This window comes from Crotalus tigris, unplaced genomic scaffold (genome assembly GCF_016545835.1).
Source record: "Crotalus tigris isolate CLP2741 ecotype Arizona unplaced genomic scaffold, ASM1654583v1 scf7180000018420.1175843, whole genome shotgun sequence".
Taxonomy (NCBI): Eukaryota; Metazoa; Chordata; class Lepidosauria; order Squamata; family Viperidae; genus Crotalus; species Crotalus tigris.
The window spans coordinates 1,097,708-1,113,105 of NW_024096994.1; the positions used below are offsets into that span (position 1 = coordinate 1,097,708).

Below are 15,398 nucleotides of genomic sequence, written 5' to 3' on the forward strand. Positions count from 1 at the left end.
CAGCTTGACAGCTGATTAGTCCCAAGTGAGAATCACTTTATTAATTCATGGATAAGTAGTGATTTCTTATAAAGGTTAAAAAATGCAAATTAATTATTGGAAATAAGAATAAGCATCAAGTTGTGTGGTGTCACATGCAAGGATATTATATCAGCTTTCAGTGATGTAAAGTTGCTGCATTCTCATTTTCTCTGCCAATAACACATTGTTTGGTCTCTGGCATTATTTAAAACATTTGCTTTATTTTATAGATTATAGCAAAGTGGGTAACTATGACCCATTTACAACTTGCGGACTTTAAGTCCCAGAATTCCTGAGCCATGCTGACTCAGGAATTTTGGGAATTGAAGTCCACAGGTTGTAAAGGGGCCATAACTGCTCACCTCTGGATTATATGGTTGTAATTGGAAGAGTTTTCCACACACATAGACCTTTTTTTAAAAAAAAAAAATCATACTTATTGGATGCTACTGCAGATTAGTTCTCACCTATGAATTCTTGTTGTGTGAAGATTCTAAAAGGTTCCCTTTCTTTTAACTCAGCCCTAGAATAAATATTTAATAAAATATGCTTTCTTTCTTTCTTTTCCCAAAGCCAGAAAATATAGAACTTTACAAAAGTAATAGAGGTGATAGCCGAGCAGCCATGCAGTTGCATATGGAAAATGATACAGTGAAATGTAGGACATATTATTTGAGTGGGGAAAGTAGAGGAGTGGAATTTATATGAGAAGATAGCAATACCACATAATGAAGTCTGTACACTTTTTCCTATTTGGATAAAATTAATAATGAATCTCGAATAGAGTTTTTACAGAATTCCTTAAATCTTTCTGCTTTTTATGTGTTACTGGAGAGACCAAGATTGGGAGAAGAGTCTTTATGGGAATCTTTGTGTTCTAAAAGTCACCTCTTTATCAGAGGTGGGCTGTTTTGTTCGTGGCTAAACTAGCCTGGTTAAAAAAAAATGTAAAATTTAGTGCAACACATGAATGTTCACATTGTAAAAACTGATTTCAACTATAAAAGCAGCATTCTAAAACAAGTGCAGTTTCCTATCACCACCACTACCACCACCACCACTCCTGAAAAAAACAAGGCAAAAGAAAAAACTAACCCCAGATTGTAGGCAGATTTGGTTTAAGAAAACTATATGTGATGGAATGGGCCTGACACTGTATGATCACTTCATAGCTGTATTGCATTGCTGACTTTCATGCTCAGTAGAAAGATTATAGGCTGTTTCGGCCTAGACACCTAATAAACATTTAACAAGATCCTGGAATAATACAATGTGTTCCTTTATATATACACTGCTGTTTTAAAACATTTTGAAGCCCGATAAATATATTGTCACTTTTTTTCTGGATTTCTCATTTCTAAGAATAAAGGAGAGATAAGTTATTGTGTACAAATGCAAACACACAGTTGGCTTGAAATACAGGAGCTGTATTTAAATTGATCGTGTACCTTAATTTAATTATAATTAGGCTGCATCTGCAAAAAAATTGTTTCAGGCTGAAATGTTTTCTTCCTATTTTTGTTTCTATGCAAATAGATGAAAACTTTTTCTAGGTTTGATAATACTTGAAGAATTACAAAGAAAAATGGTCTTTGATTTTACAAGTTGAAGAACATCAACAATTATTTCTTTAATGTCCTGTGTGTAATCCTATATCAGAATATGGGTGAAATCTACCAATTACTGCTACTGTGAAATGTCTGTTAATTTAAATGGATAATTGATAGGCTGATTCTTAATAGTTCCTCTGGGCTTAGGACATAACTTTTGAACCATTCTTTCATAAATTAAATGTGTATTCTGCTAAGAATCAATAAAAACATTTGGGATCTAGGCAAGTCTTGGTAAGACCACCTGGGATCTTCTTTGAAAAGGCAAAATATCTTTTAAACTAAAACCACACCAAATCTGCAAAAAAACAAACAAACAAACGGAATTCACTAAAATGAATATAACTATTCAGCCGTAGTCTTGATAAGTGTCTTTTTGTGTTTTTTTTTTTTTTTGTAGGACAGAAGAAACAGATTTATTTATGTGAAATATAATTTATAACTTGATCCAGCTTGATGACCATGGCTTAAACCTTTGCTTAGCTATTATATCTGATTTGGCATTGTTATTCATTATATTTTTTCCATATTTTAGCATATTTCAAATTTCTTGACCTGCCAATATAGCTTGTTTTTTTATATAGTATCAGAAGGAGATACAATATATTCTAATTTCACCTTGACTCCTTGCTATCTGCTCTTATAACTATGATTATTATTTTTTTTTTTAGAAAATAGAACAGTGGTTCTGTTAACTGAAGGAATTTCAGATTTTGGTGGTGTGAATTTGGAAAGACTTGCAGAAAAAGAACAAAGGGTTTGGGAAAGAATAGTGCTGTTAGCTGATCTTTTTGCCAATGATTTCATTTATGTGCATTGATTGATCAATAATAACTTTAAAGAATGCAGTTTCCTTGGTGACCTTAAATGATCTTACCTATCAAGTCAAAATTGTCATTTTGTAATTCATTTGTGACATAGATTTGTAATATGAGTGTTGGAAGTGAGTGTGTGATCTGTCAACGTTCTGTATTTTTACTGTTCACCTGCTTTAAGCTTGCTTCTGCATGGGAATAAGGCATTCTCCTAATTTTGTGTTATTGGAGCATGGCCGCATCTAATTTGAACACTGGCTTTTACTTCTAAACAATTTGGGCTTTATTTTTGAACTGTATCAAATTGATGTCAGGTATGAGAAATGTTTTTAGACATCAGCATCCTTTTCTCTCTACTGATGTGTTGAAGTTTTTAATTTTCTTATTTGGTGGTAGAACTCCTGTGGTGTTTCTCTGTTTTGTTTCTCAAGTAAACTTTAGCGTCCTCCTTCCCTTTTTGCTGCAGCTGATAATCCCATGGCCATTGAAGAGAAAGGGCCCTGCTACCGGTATGTCAGTGCAGGAAAGCAGTGTATGCACCCTCTCTCTGTTCAGCTCAGCAAGCAGCTCTGCTGTTGCAGTGTTGGCAAGGCCTGGGGCCCCCGCTGTGAAAAATGTCCCCTTCCAGGAACAGGTAAGAGGTTCCCAGAAAACGGATATATTTGCACCCATGTATATAACATACTACATAGATAATAACTTAATATCATTCACCATATTCTTGTAATAATTGTACCCCTTATCATTGGAAACCACAATAGATGAAGTTTTTTTTTCCTTCTATATTTTGCAATGACCAGCTTTCCAATTACAAAGCTTTCCAATTACAAAGCATGTGTTGAGTAATGTTTGTTACTGCCTAATTCATTTTACAAGAGGGTCACAAATACACTAAAATGAGTATGTCTGTGAGAATTTTCTAACGTGATATTGGTCTTCATGTTTAGACTTCAAAATATCCTTTGTAATTATCACAAAAATGGCTCTCCTAAGGTTTCTTGTCTGTATTAGGTGTCTGAGACAAGTTAAGGTGGGAAGAAGCTATGATGCTAAGAATGGGATATAAGTTTATTATAGATGAAACATGGATGGAATTAAAGGAGGGGTTTTTTTGCCTCTGGATAAAAGTTTTGTGTAATAGAAATAGGAATTTTCAAGTCATTTAAATAATAAATTGCCCAATCAACCAAACAATATGTTGAACAATAAATTTATATTGGGAAATTTGATTTTGAGTAACTAATTTAGCTTCCAATCTCCTATTGAAGACTGCACTAGAGAGGAGAGAGAAGCTTCAAGTCTCAAAATGCTTCATGTGGTCCTGATCCAGAATTTAGAATTCACTTTAAAAATGCCCATCGGTTGAATTTATTCTCAAATTGAATCTTTTTCTAGGAGGAACAAAATATCTTCCCAAGTAACTTGTGCAATATTACTGTCATGTAATTTGTGATTTTGCTTAACAATAGAATACATAACATTTATAAAAATGTTCTTCATGTCAGATTTTTTTTATTATTTTTTCCAATGTGTCAAAAATGTTACATTTTTAGATTCTTAAAAGAAATGTTTTCCCATCCCAAATCTAGCTGCTTTTAAGGAAATCTGCCCTGGTGGAATGGGCTATACGGTTTCTGGCTCTCATAGAAACAAGCTATATCATCACCCTGCAGTTAGAGTTCAGCCACCTGTCTTTGGCAAGACCCAGATTACTCATCCTGTTGCTAAAGGTCCTTCTCCTCCACCTCTCCCAGCAAAGGAAGAGCCAGTGGAGGCACTGACCATCTCACAGAAAAGTGAGCCCGAAGTTGCTGTGCGAGAAGGTGAGAGTGGAAAAGGATTTCTTTATGTAGTTTAGTGTGTTTCTGAGTATGTTCATGTGTTTCTTATTTCCTGTGTATTTCTTACAGTCTAAAGTGCTTGTATCAAAAGTGATGTCTACCAGCAGCCTATCAAGTATTGGATTGTATCATTTATTATAGGAATTGGTTTCAGACTCTACGACTTTTTGCCTATAAAAAATATTAAGCCCTTTGGGTAAAGAACCGGATCAGGTGACATACTCCCAGTAAATTATACATTTCTTGCAGATATATGCATGGGAGTAAATCTTAATTTCATCCTTCTTTTTTTTTCCCCCACCCACCCAATCTGAAATTGAATTCTCTTGGTTTCCTGTTAAATATTTGGAATCTTCTAGGTTTTCCAAATGAAACACAGCTTTTCACCTTTGCCAAAGCTTTTCACCATTGCAATTGTTACATGAAGTACTTCTAGATGTCAGTTTCATAGTTTTATGTCTCAGTCTTTGCATGGTTCCTGCAAATGCCTTTAAAATCAGCTGCTTCTAAGTGTCCTGTTTTTTTAACATGCTTAACATCAACGCAAACAACAGCAAATAGCTTGCCGCATGTGCAGAAATAAGTGCATTGCCAACACGCTATTGGTGAACAGAGCATAGACTGGTAGATACAGAGTGATATGTGGAGTGTTGTGATTATTTTGATTTTGAATTATTGCCCTTCCGGAGTAGCTAATATGTGATTGTATGGCAGTGTGTCTTGGATGGGCACTGAAATGATGCAGAAAGCACAGAAACCACAAATTAACTGAAATGACTTTGAAACCTTATATCATACCTATAAAATAAATTGTTTTGAACTGGAAGTTTATGCCTGAATATCTTTAATTTAGAATGACTGGGTCTAATTTTGCATAGAATATATACTTGTTAATGTTCAATTGGCACTTAAATTGAGATTTCTGTTTTTAGTTATCATATTCATACGTTGTGTTATCCTTTTAACCTTTGAAAAATACATTGTCAACCTAATGAACATCTTGAACTGATTTAAATCCAGTAAAATGAGGTTTATTTTTAAAAAGCGTATAGCTACAAAGAGTTGTATAAAAACAGCTTAAATTAATGTGATTTTTTTTTCATGCTAACGTTTATATTGTGTTTGTTCATTTTAAAATGTTCATGATGGATTCCATGTTAATAACAACTGATCAAAAATTATTTTCCTGTTAGAAGTTTTGTATGGAATTTTCTTTAAAACACAGAGCAATGTTTTGATATACAGGTGGAATGTCATATTGAATATCTCATTAAAGCTTTATTTATTTGTCCTTTAAGTCATGGGAGTGGACAAACTGTACCAGGAGATGCTAGTACTAAAGGTAAAATACTTCTTAAAAGGAGGATAAAGTTGAAACTAAGCCAGATGATGACCAGCCTATCAAATATTACAGCTGACTTCACTACCAACCAGTTGACCTTTTGCTCTATCGTGGAATCAAAATAATGTTTAGTTTTTATTGGGGTATGCAGAAATGAGTATCTCATTTGAAGTTGAAAGTCATGCTACTAATATGAATAACACTTCTGGTGCACATTCGGTTTAATAGTCTTTGGTGTTACCCTCTGAGTAAGAATATTTTTTTGCATATAAATAGGCTTTTTACCACTTCTCATATGAAGCTTTATTATAAGTATCCATGACACTTTTCTGCATCTAAGAAAATCAGTGTGGCTTATTTTTTCATTATATTGCTACAAATATTCCAAAATGTCCAGCAGATTTCTAATATTGATTTTTAACTGTCTTTTAGATAAAAATCCACGTCAATCCTCATGAATGAATTCTTACAAAATTATTTTAGTCTATCAGCTAAAATCTACAGGAAACAACTTGTAGTCATTATTAAATAATGATTTCAGCCTATAGTATCTTGTTAAAGTCAAATCTAGTCCCTCTTTAGGTATTAATACTATATTGGCTTCTTTCCAAGTCTCTAGTTTCTTTCCTCCCTGCAGATAGAGTTCATTGTGTTTTGTAAAATTGTATTGACTAGCCCTAAAATGTCCATCAGATCACAGAAAACATTTGGTAATTTACTCTGAATGAACACCACAATTCTTTTGATTTCTGGCAGCTAGAATTGCATTTTGTTGTCACTGATACATCCCTCTGAATTTAGTTAATCTTTTGAAGATATCTAAACCACTAGCCTTTATTATAACTTCCAACTACAAATTAAAGACTATACAAAGCACTATACAAAGTGCTTTAATTTTGCTATTCTGTATGTCCTGCTAACCAACTGTATTGTAATCCTATTCAGGTATTACACGATGAACACTCTAAATAATCTCTGGTCACCCAGCTGAAGTCACTCAAATGATGTTTGCTTCTTCCTGCAGATAGTTATGTGTTCGATGTGTAGACATGTTGGCTTTTTCAGTTTGAGGCAACGCAAGTTATAAATTAGGACTAGTAGGAGTGAGCAAATCCACGTTGGTTTCTTCTTATTCCTTATTTTCCAAAATTTAATTTGTTTTGTCTGATTTCTATATTAATTTTAAAGTTTACATGAAATTCATCCAGCACCTAGTCAATTTCAGCTGATGTAAAAAAATTAGCAGACTTGCATTTAATTGGTAGGAGTATGCTTCTAACTACACTTCAGCCCTAATGATGAGAGCTTGGGATGGGAGGGTTGCCAGGATTGTGAATTAGAGCAGGGGTCTCCAAGCTTGGCAAATTAAAGACCTGTAGACTTCAACTCCCTGTGCTAGCTGGGGAATTCTGGGAATTGAAGTCCACAAGTCTTAAAGTTGCCAAGGTTGGAGAAAACTGAACTAGAGGGTTAGTCAGGGAAGTAAATAAAAATCTTGCAAAAAGAAGGCAATAACAATCATTTCCATACTATTGCTGTGAAAGATGCATGTGTTCCTATTTATAGATGATCTATCTGAAATCTTTATAATTCATCTACACTCTCTTTTAGTTTAAGCAGATTATGAACTAAATCAGGGGTCTCCAATCTTGGCAACTTAAAGAGTTGTGGACTTCTATGGTTAATTCCTTCCACCTTTTATGTTAATGTTAACTGCAGGAAGTCTTTGGTCTACACTGATAAATACTATCATTATTTATTAAGCTAAAACTCCACTCTTCTCTTGATCGCTGGGTAGGCTAATGTGACATCTTCCTCTCAGCTTCACCTGAATTTTTTAAATTAAAAACACATTCATTCTTTTTTTTTTTAATGAAGTTGGCATACTAAATCTATTCTATTGACCAATCAGCTATACACCTATATTGAAACTTAGATTTTAGCTCTGATGTTATTTGGCTCAGATGTTCTGGACCAGCAACTTTGTTGATATTTTGAAACTCTGCATCCAGGCTGATATTGTCCTTAATGGCTTTCCCAGCCATTCTGATCTTTCCTAGAATGTTATTAGATTGGTTATTTGGCAGATTTTATTTTGCTTTGAGTTGCTGCAAAAGTGGCATCTTACAGTGCAAGATATCTGCATTGCATCCATCTCTAAATTTATTGGAACTACTGGAATAGTATTTACTCTAATTAGAATGGAATTCTTCAGAGACCTTGAGAAATTTCCAGTTGAGCAATTGGTGCTTTCTTTGGTGGAGATGAGTCAAATAGTTGGCATTGTTGTTCAAGAAAACAATCTTTTCAGTTCTCAGTGTTTATGATAAAGCAATGTTAAGAAATTCTCAGAAACAAATGACACTTTATTCTTAATATATAACCAGCTAAAATAGATATATAGGATTAATCATTGCATAAAATACTGCCAATGAAGAAAGGTTTATTTATAGAGTTATCCATATGTATTTTAACTTGGATGTTATACAGTTGAATCAATGAACAGATAAATATAAGTCATTGTTAAATGGATTTCATTTGTTGCAGTCTGAGAATATACAAAAAGCAATATAGCAATAGCATTTGGAGTTTATATAGCATCATATAGTACTTTACAGGATTCTCTGAATAGTTTACCAAGTCAGCATATTGCCCCTAACAATTTGGGCCCTCATTTTACCAACATTGGAAAGATGGAAGATTGATTCAACCTTGAGCCCATCAGGATCAAACTCCAGACTGTGGGCAAAGTTAGCCTGCAATACTGTATTCTAACCACTGCACCACCAGGGCTCCATAAACAAACAGTGCTTTTTAGTGTAGTTTTTTAGTGTAGTGTAGTTTAATGTATTTTTTTGTAATACAATAAAACTGACCAGTTTTCTGATTTACTGTAACTGGCAACCCCTGACTTCAGCTGCATTCAATGGCAAGGATGGTAAATGGTAAATTAAAATTTAATCCAGACAACTGATGCGATTTATATAAAATAACTTAAATTCATATTGGATAAACATGCTTGTCCCCAAATAGTCATTTAAATACAGCTACTCTACTCTTATCTTGCTTATATTATGTTGCAGAAGCTGAGTCCAAAAAGTTACTAGTTTCTACTTGTTTTGGTTTTTTTAAACAATGTCTTTATTAATTTTCAATATCAAATTTTAGAATACAACTAACATAAAGGGAAAAGGAGTAACAAAACAAAACTGACAAAAAAGATATTTTATAGATTGATGTTATTTGTTTAAATTTAGATAAATGTGGTTGTATTGTTATTATCTCTGTACTAAACGATGGAGATCATTTTTGTTATACATTTGATGAAAAAAGTTAGTAGTATCTACTCGTAAAGAAGTGTGATCATAGTGCGCTATCATTTCTACAAATTATAAATCTTGTGAATTAAAATAAATATTGGATAGTGATAAATGCCCCACTTATTGCGCAAGGCACTATAGTGGATAATTTGGATTTTATTGACAATATTAGTCTTCTGGGACATACTTTATAATGAAGATTAGAAATAGTGCAATATTTCCTATCTGTAATTTAATGCTTAAAATCTGCTATATGGCCCATTGTTTTTGTGTTGCAAAGTTCATCAGAGGCCATTTATTCTGACTTTTCATGGTCAGGTGAATAGCTAAACCTTTTAAAGTATTTGCTGGGTTTTTTTCTTCTTTTTTCTCTTCTTCCTTTTTCTCTCTCCCTCTCCTTCTGCTCTCTCTTGCTCTCAATACATTCTGAATGCATTACTGTTTTATTCTGGTTCCCTGCTTTTGTGGGTGCTTTTAATTATTCATGAAAGACATTACTGAAGAATGTGATCTAATTTTAAATCAATTAATCAATCAATAGCATTAGTCATGGCAGAGTGAAGAAATTACACTCCTGATGTGCTTATTTTGGATTCATCAGAAATGTTATGTCTACACCAATCCTAAGAAGGGAAATTGTTTTTCCAGTAGAAATGCAACAAAATTTAGCAAAGCATTTCCTGGCATGAATAGAAATTTTTAAAAAGCACAAGGAATCTTTGTGGTCTTATGATTGTTGGTAGACAGAACAGCTTCCATGGTGTTTCTCTGCCTCCTTTATGTTACGGTAGACTGAGATTTCGTCATCAATCGAGACTGGACAACCTTGATGACTGTACTGTACATTATAGGCCCACAAGATCTATAATGTTTAATAATAATAATAATAATAATAATAATCAGCGCCAACCAATTTGAATGCTCAGTTGACTGAGGTTCATGTTTAATGAATAAATAATAATAATAATAATAATAATAATAGTTGTAAGGGACCTTGGAGGTCATCTAGTCCAACCCCCTGCCCAGGCAGATAACCCTATACCATTTCAGACAAATGGCTGTCCAGTCTCTTCTTAAAAACTTCCAGTGTTGGAGCATTCACAGCTTCTGGAGGCAGGTTGTTCTACTGATTAATTGTTCTAACTGTCAGGAAGTTTCTCCTTTGTTCTAGATTGCTTCTCTCTTTGATTAGTTTCTATCCGTTGCTTCTTGTCCTGCCTTCAGGTGCTTTGGAGAATAGCTTGACTCCCTCTTCTTTGTGGCAGCTCCTAAGACAGTGGTGGCGAACTATGGCACGTGTGCCAGAAGCGGCATTCAGAGCCCTCTCTGTTGGCACATGCACCAGCAGTAGCAGGTTCATCAGGCTGCCACTGCCGCCCAGAGATCACCAACCAATGTCAATGGGTGGACTGGAAGAAAAGAGAGGGGGAAGCATTTTACATATGTGCATGTGCACATGGGGCCATGAGCACTCACGTGCTACAAATGGGGTGGAGCTAGTGCCTGTGTGATACTCACTAGCCCTGCCCCATTCTTGCATCGTACAGCGCCTTGTATCTGTACGCTGCAGCGCAGTGGTGGCCATTTTTGTGCCTTGCAACACGGTGGCCCATTTTTTGCGCCCCCAGTTTTTGCGTGCCAGAGGCAGCACTCAGAGGCGACTCCCTGCCCCCCCTGGGAGCACCACAATGCTGATGCGGGCCTGGCACTTTGCGATAAATAAGTGGGTTTTGGATTGCGGTTTGGGCACTCGGTCTCTAAAAGGTTCACCATCAGTACCCTAAGATATTGGAACACTACTATCATGTCCCCACTCGTCCTTCTCTTCATTAGACTAGACACCCAATTCCAGCAACCGTTTCTTATACGTTTTAGCCTCCAGGCCTCTGATCATCTTTGTTGCTCTTCTCTGTACTCTTTCTAGAGTCTCAACGTCTTTTTTACATCGTGGTGACCTGCTGGCTCATATTTAAGTGATTGTCCACTAGGACTCCAAGATCTCTCACACAGTTGCTACTATTGAGCAGGGTACCACCTATACTATACCTGTGCATTTTTCTTGCCTAAATGTAGAACCTTACTTTTTTCACCGTTGAATTTCATTTTGTTAGATAGCGCCTAGTGTCATGTCTGTCCAGATTCTCCTGTATCTTAAGCTGTCTTCTGGACTGTTGCCTATTCCTGCCAGCTTGGTGTTGTCTGCAAATTTGATGAGTTCCCCATCTACCCCCTCATCCAAATCATTGATGAAGATGTTGAAGAGCACTGGGCCCAGAACAGAGCCCTGGAGCACCCCACTCCACACTTCCCTCTATGTAGATGTAGGTTGTGCCTCCTTACCACAAGCCAATAATGAGCGCAAATGGTGAACTTGTAATATTACAAAAGTAGGCAGGGATGATATTTTTTTCTCCCATTTGGACTGGTTTGAGCGGACCTTAAAGTTCACACTCAGAAAATATTTTAAAAAACAGCCTGTTTTTCAGGGATTTTAGGTAGTCTAGAATGTTTTAAGCTTATTTAAAGTTTAAGCACTCATTTTGCTCCTTAAAACAGCGGTTTTCAACCTTCCCGGCTTTGTGGACTGGTGGCAGGGGGGAGAGGATGGTTCCACACGAGTGGCAGGCAAGCATGCCCAGACATGCAGCTCTATTTGCACAGGCGGCAGGCGCACATGTACGCTGCTCACACAAATGGAGTTTTGCACATACATACGCTCGCCTTCCGCTTATGCAAGTAGAGGTGTGTGCACACGCTCACTCACTGCTTGTACAGCCTGGTTCTGAATGGCCCATGGCCTGGTACCAGGCCACGCTCAGAGGTTTAAAATCCCTAATTCCATAAAAAAACCATAAATGAGAGTTTCTTCCTACTCTGGGGAACTTTGGAGACTGGAAATGGGGTGCTGAGGCTGCAAATTGCCAAATCATGCAATTGAGGGGATAAGAAGGAAAATCAGTAGAATTATACATACAACTCTAATTGGGTATTTATTTACTTTGCCCATTCTTTCTTTCTTTCAGTTTCTTGTTCAGCTTGGCAATATTAACCACTTATTAGTCAGCTTCAATGTATTATTTTGGTTTTTGTAATTTTAAATTCATTACAGTTTATATATTATGCAATCTAGAAAAGCACCTTAGATCGCAGGTGAATTATATTTTAGGAAACCTTTTCAGTTTTTCCATGTTTTGAAGAATATTGTCCACTAGAATGGGAAGAAGATCTGGAAAATGTACATATTTCAGTGTTCATACAATATAGCTATGATATCCAATGAAGCTTTGGGTTGTAGTCTTAGATCTGATGAGCCCATTGAAATCTGTGGAGGCTGTGCAGGTGCTGTGCCTTGTTGGTTATGCCCAAAAATGTTATATGCAAGAACAAGACAGGTGTATCAGCATATAAATCTGCATGTGCATATTTTAAAAGTATATTGAATTACAGGGGTAAATGTCTTAGAAAACACAGTTACATCTCTTTGAATCTGGGGGATATCTGTTACTCCAAAATAAATAGGAAGCGTTATTAGAAGGCGTAGGTGAAGAAATGCTTAGCATTTCTGCTGTAAATATCTTTTTTCAGCGATGCTTAAGCAATGAAGTTGATTGTCATGCTTTCTTCAGTTATATGTACTGTACGTCATTCAAGATATTTCCATGTATGGCACAATCACAAATGGGTAAACTATAGTAAAGGTTCAAATTTAGAATAGATTTCTTTAAAGACAATTTTTAGATTTTTTTTTTTACTATTAGTAACTATGCCTGAATGTTCATATTTAAACTTTAATACCCATCTGGAATTTTATATGTACGCTGGATATTTCTGAGGGTAAATGCTAGTAGTATTGGTTAGATCAGGGGTCTTCAACCTTGGCAAAGCTGGCTGAGGAATTCTGGGAGTTGAAGTTCACAAGTCTTAAAGTTGCCAAGGTTGAGGACCCCTGGGTTAGATGATTCCTCTTCACTTCAATTTTATGATTTGGAAGAAATTCAGTGGTGCTTTTAACATGCATTATTAGAACTGTTAAATGTGAAATGGATTTAACATTGGCTATTAATTTAGTAAGCTGTCTATATTTGTAGGGGTGCCTATCTCATACAGAAATACTTTTCTTTCACTCAATAGTGGTGGAGAAAACCTCTCCTCCGCTGCCTGTAGAAGTTGGACCAGATGTCTCCACCTCAAGTGCCAGTCAAGTGATAGCACCAACTCAAGTTACAGGTATGATGCAATAATCATTGGTGGTACAAATTGGCGCCTATTATAACAACCAATGGAATGTTGTTACTGCGTCTTAGAAAGTACAGATCGACAGAAGAAAATAATGAACCCACAGGGTTTGTTTTTGGGTGGAAAGAATGCTCTGTGCAAATGCCTGCTTTTGTGCTTCAAAACATTGAAGGATTTTTGGTAGACAGGGGGATAATGTTTTCTGCTAGTTCTTACATTCTGAAGTGATTTCACAAGTTTATATCTTATGCCTAGATCACCTGCAGTTCTTCTGTTTACGAGAGGTTTCACGTTTGTCCTTTAAAAACGCATATCTAGCAGTGTAGTTTATTTTAATATTTTTCTTGAAGAATTGGGACTTGCGTTGCATTGCAGTATGTTCATTTTGCATATTACTGCAAATTATTTATTAACACGTGCATGTAAGAAATGGTACAGAAAATGATTGTACTCTTATTCTGTCCTAAGATTTCACAAAATCTCACTGTCCTCTAGTGCCTAAGACATACTTCTAAAGTGAACAACTGGATAATTGTTTCCTAAATTCAACGTTTAGTTAAATGAAGTATAAAAAAAAAATCACTCACTGAAAAATTGAACTTAATTGAACATTGAGAATCATGTTCAAAACTTGTGTAATGATGTGTGTGTGTGTGTGTGTGTGTATTCCTTAATTTATGACTGGTCACTTAGTGAACATTTGAAGTTACAACTGATCCCCAGAAACTACTTACGACGAGCCAGACCCTTTCTGCAGTCATGTTACTGCATTTATGCCATTTGAAATGGCCCACATAACTGCAATTATTGATATATATTTTTTATGTAAACCAGTGTTTACTTCTGACTTCTGGGGGGGAAAAACACCCCATAGCGAACAATGGCTTCATTTAATGACTACAGCATTCACTTTACAAACATAGCATTTGCTTTATGACTGTTGCAAAAAAAGGTCATAAGAACGAGTCCAGTCATGTAGTGACCCAGGTTACAAATCATAGCTAGACCTTGTCCAGAATGGTCTGTCTCTAATCTGGTCAATGACATTTTCTAACAGTGTACAATAACTACAGTTGAGTGCATTCATTAGTACATTATGTGTAAATGCAACAACCAGAAGGAAGGCCTTTACAGGAATTTTATCTGGATGCTTATATTATATTCCACTTCGCTGTGAAATCATTTTTTATCAACACCAGTAGAATTCAGTAGAAACACTGAATTGATCCTAATTAGTTTCTGTGTTTTTTAATCTTTCTTTTAAAATGGATGATATCTTAAAATGTTTCAAATGGTTTACTACAAGTATTTTTCCATTTATTTAGAAATCAATGAGTGTACAGTAAATCCAGACATCTGTGGACAAGGACATTGTATTAACTTGCCTGTGAGATACACCTGCTTATGCTATGATGGATATAGGCTTAATGATCAACAAACAAAATGTTCTGGTAATCCACATTCCCTGTTGCCAGTTGCTAACATGATGCATGGGAGAAGGTCCTGGAAAAATACTACTATTCATTTCTGTGTTGTGACTATAGCAAATAAGAATGGTTCTTCTCTTTGAGGCACATAATGCAAGTCAAAATATAATTTTAATTTATTTTCCCCTTCTCCTTCCCTGAGTTTCTATATGTGCAACATCTGATTTGTTTATTTCCTTTATAGAAACAGAATTATAATTTGATTTAATCACTTAAATCAGCGGTTCTCAACCTATGGGTCGTGACCTCATTTGGGGTCGATCGACCATTTCACGGGGGTCGCCATTTTTTTTCTCTTTTCCAGCGGGTGCCTTACCTTCCTTGGGCTGGGCCAGCTGGTGGCCCAGCCGGTGGTCGGCCTGCTCCGTCTCTGCCGCTTGCCAGCTACGCCTCGGCCGGTGCAGGGGGCAGCACCATGCATGCGCGGCACTCCCGGCTAGGGAAAGTCCTCGACTTACATCCGGTTGGGTAGTCCTTGACTTACGACTGGTTTAGTCCTCAACTTACGACCAGTTGGGGATCGCGGCATTAAAAAGGTTGAGAACCACTGACTTAAATGAAGAAAATTGGAAGTTTCTTGAGTAATCACTAAAGAATTTCATAATTTCATAATTGTGGAATCCTAATATAAACCTAAGCAATTTTATCATAGATTTACTGGATAGATATTTGCAAAATAAACCCTCAATATTTAAACTCCTTATATAATCTCACATTAAATTTATA

The 15,398-nt window shown here is 35.9% G+C and overlaps 1 protein-coding gene across 4 annotated transcripts in view; it reads left to right on the plus strand.

Moving 5' to 3' along the window:
- LTBP1 (latent transforming growth factor beta binding protein 1) overlaps nucleotides 1-15,398 on the plus strand; it is a 196,184-nt gene that overhangs the window by 121,860 nt on the left and 58,926 nt on the right. For 3 of the 4 annotated variants that reach the window (XM_039352347.1, XM_039352349.1, XM_039352351.1), the window contains 4 exons: nucleotides 2,913-3,080; nucleotides 4,036-4,269; nucleotides 13,081-13,176; nucleotides 14,511-14,636. In XM_039352347.1, the coding sequence (XP_039208281.1) occupies nucleotides 2,913-3,080; nucleotides 4,036-4,269; nucleotides 13,081-13,176; nucleotides 14,511-14,636 (624 nt within the window). The remainder of the gene's footprint in view (nucleotides 1-2,912; nucleotides 3,081-4,035; nucleotides 4,270-13,080; nucleotides 13,177-14,510; nucleotides 14,637-15,398) is intronic. The other variant, XM_039352350.1, reaches the window with a different exon arrangement.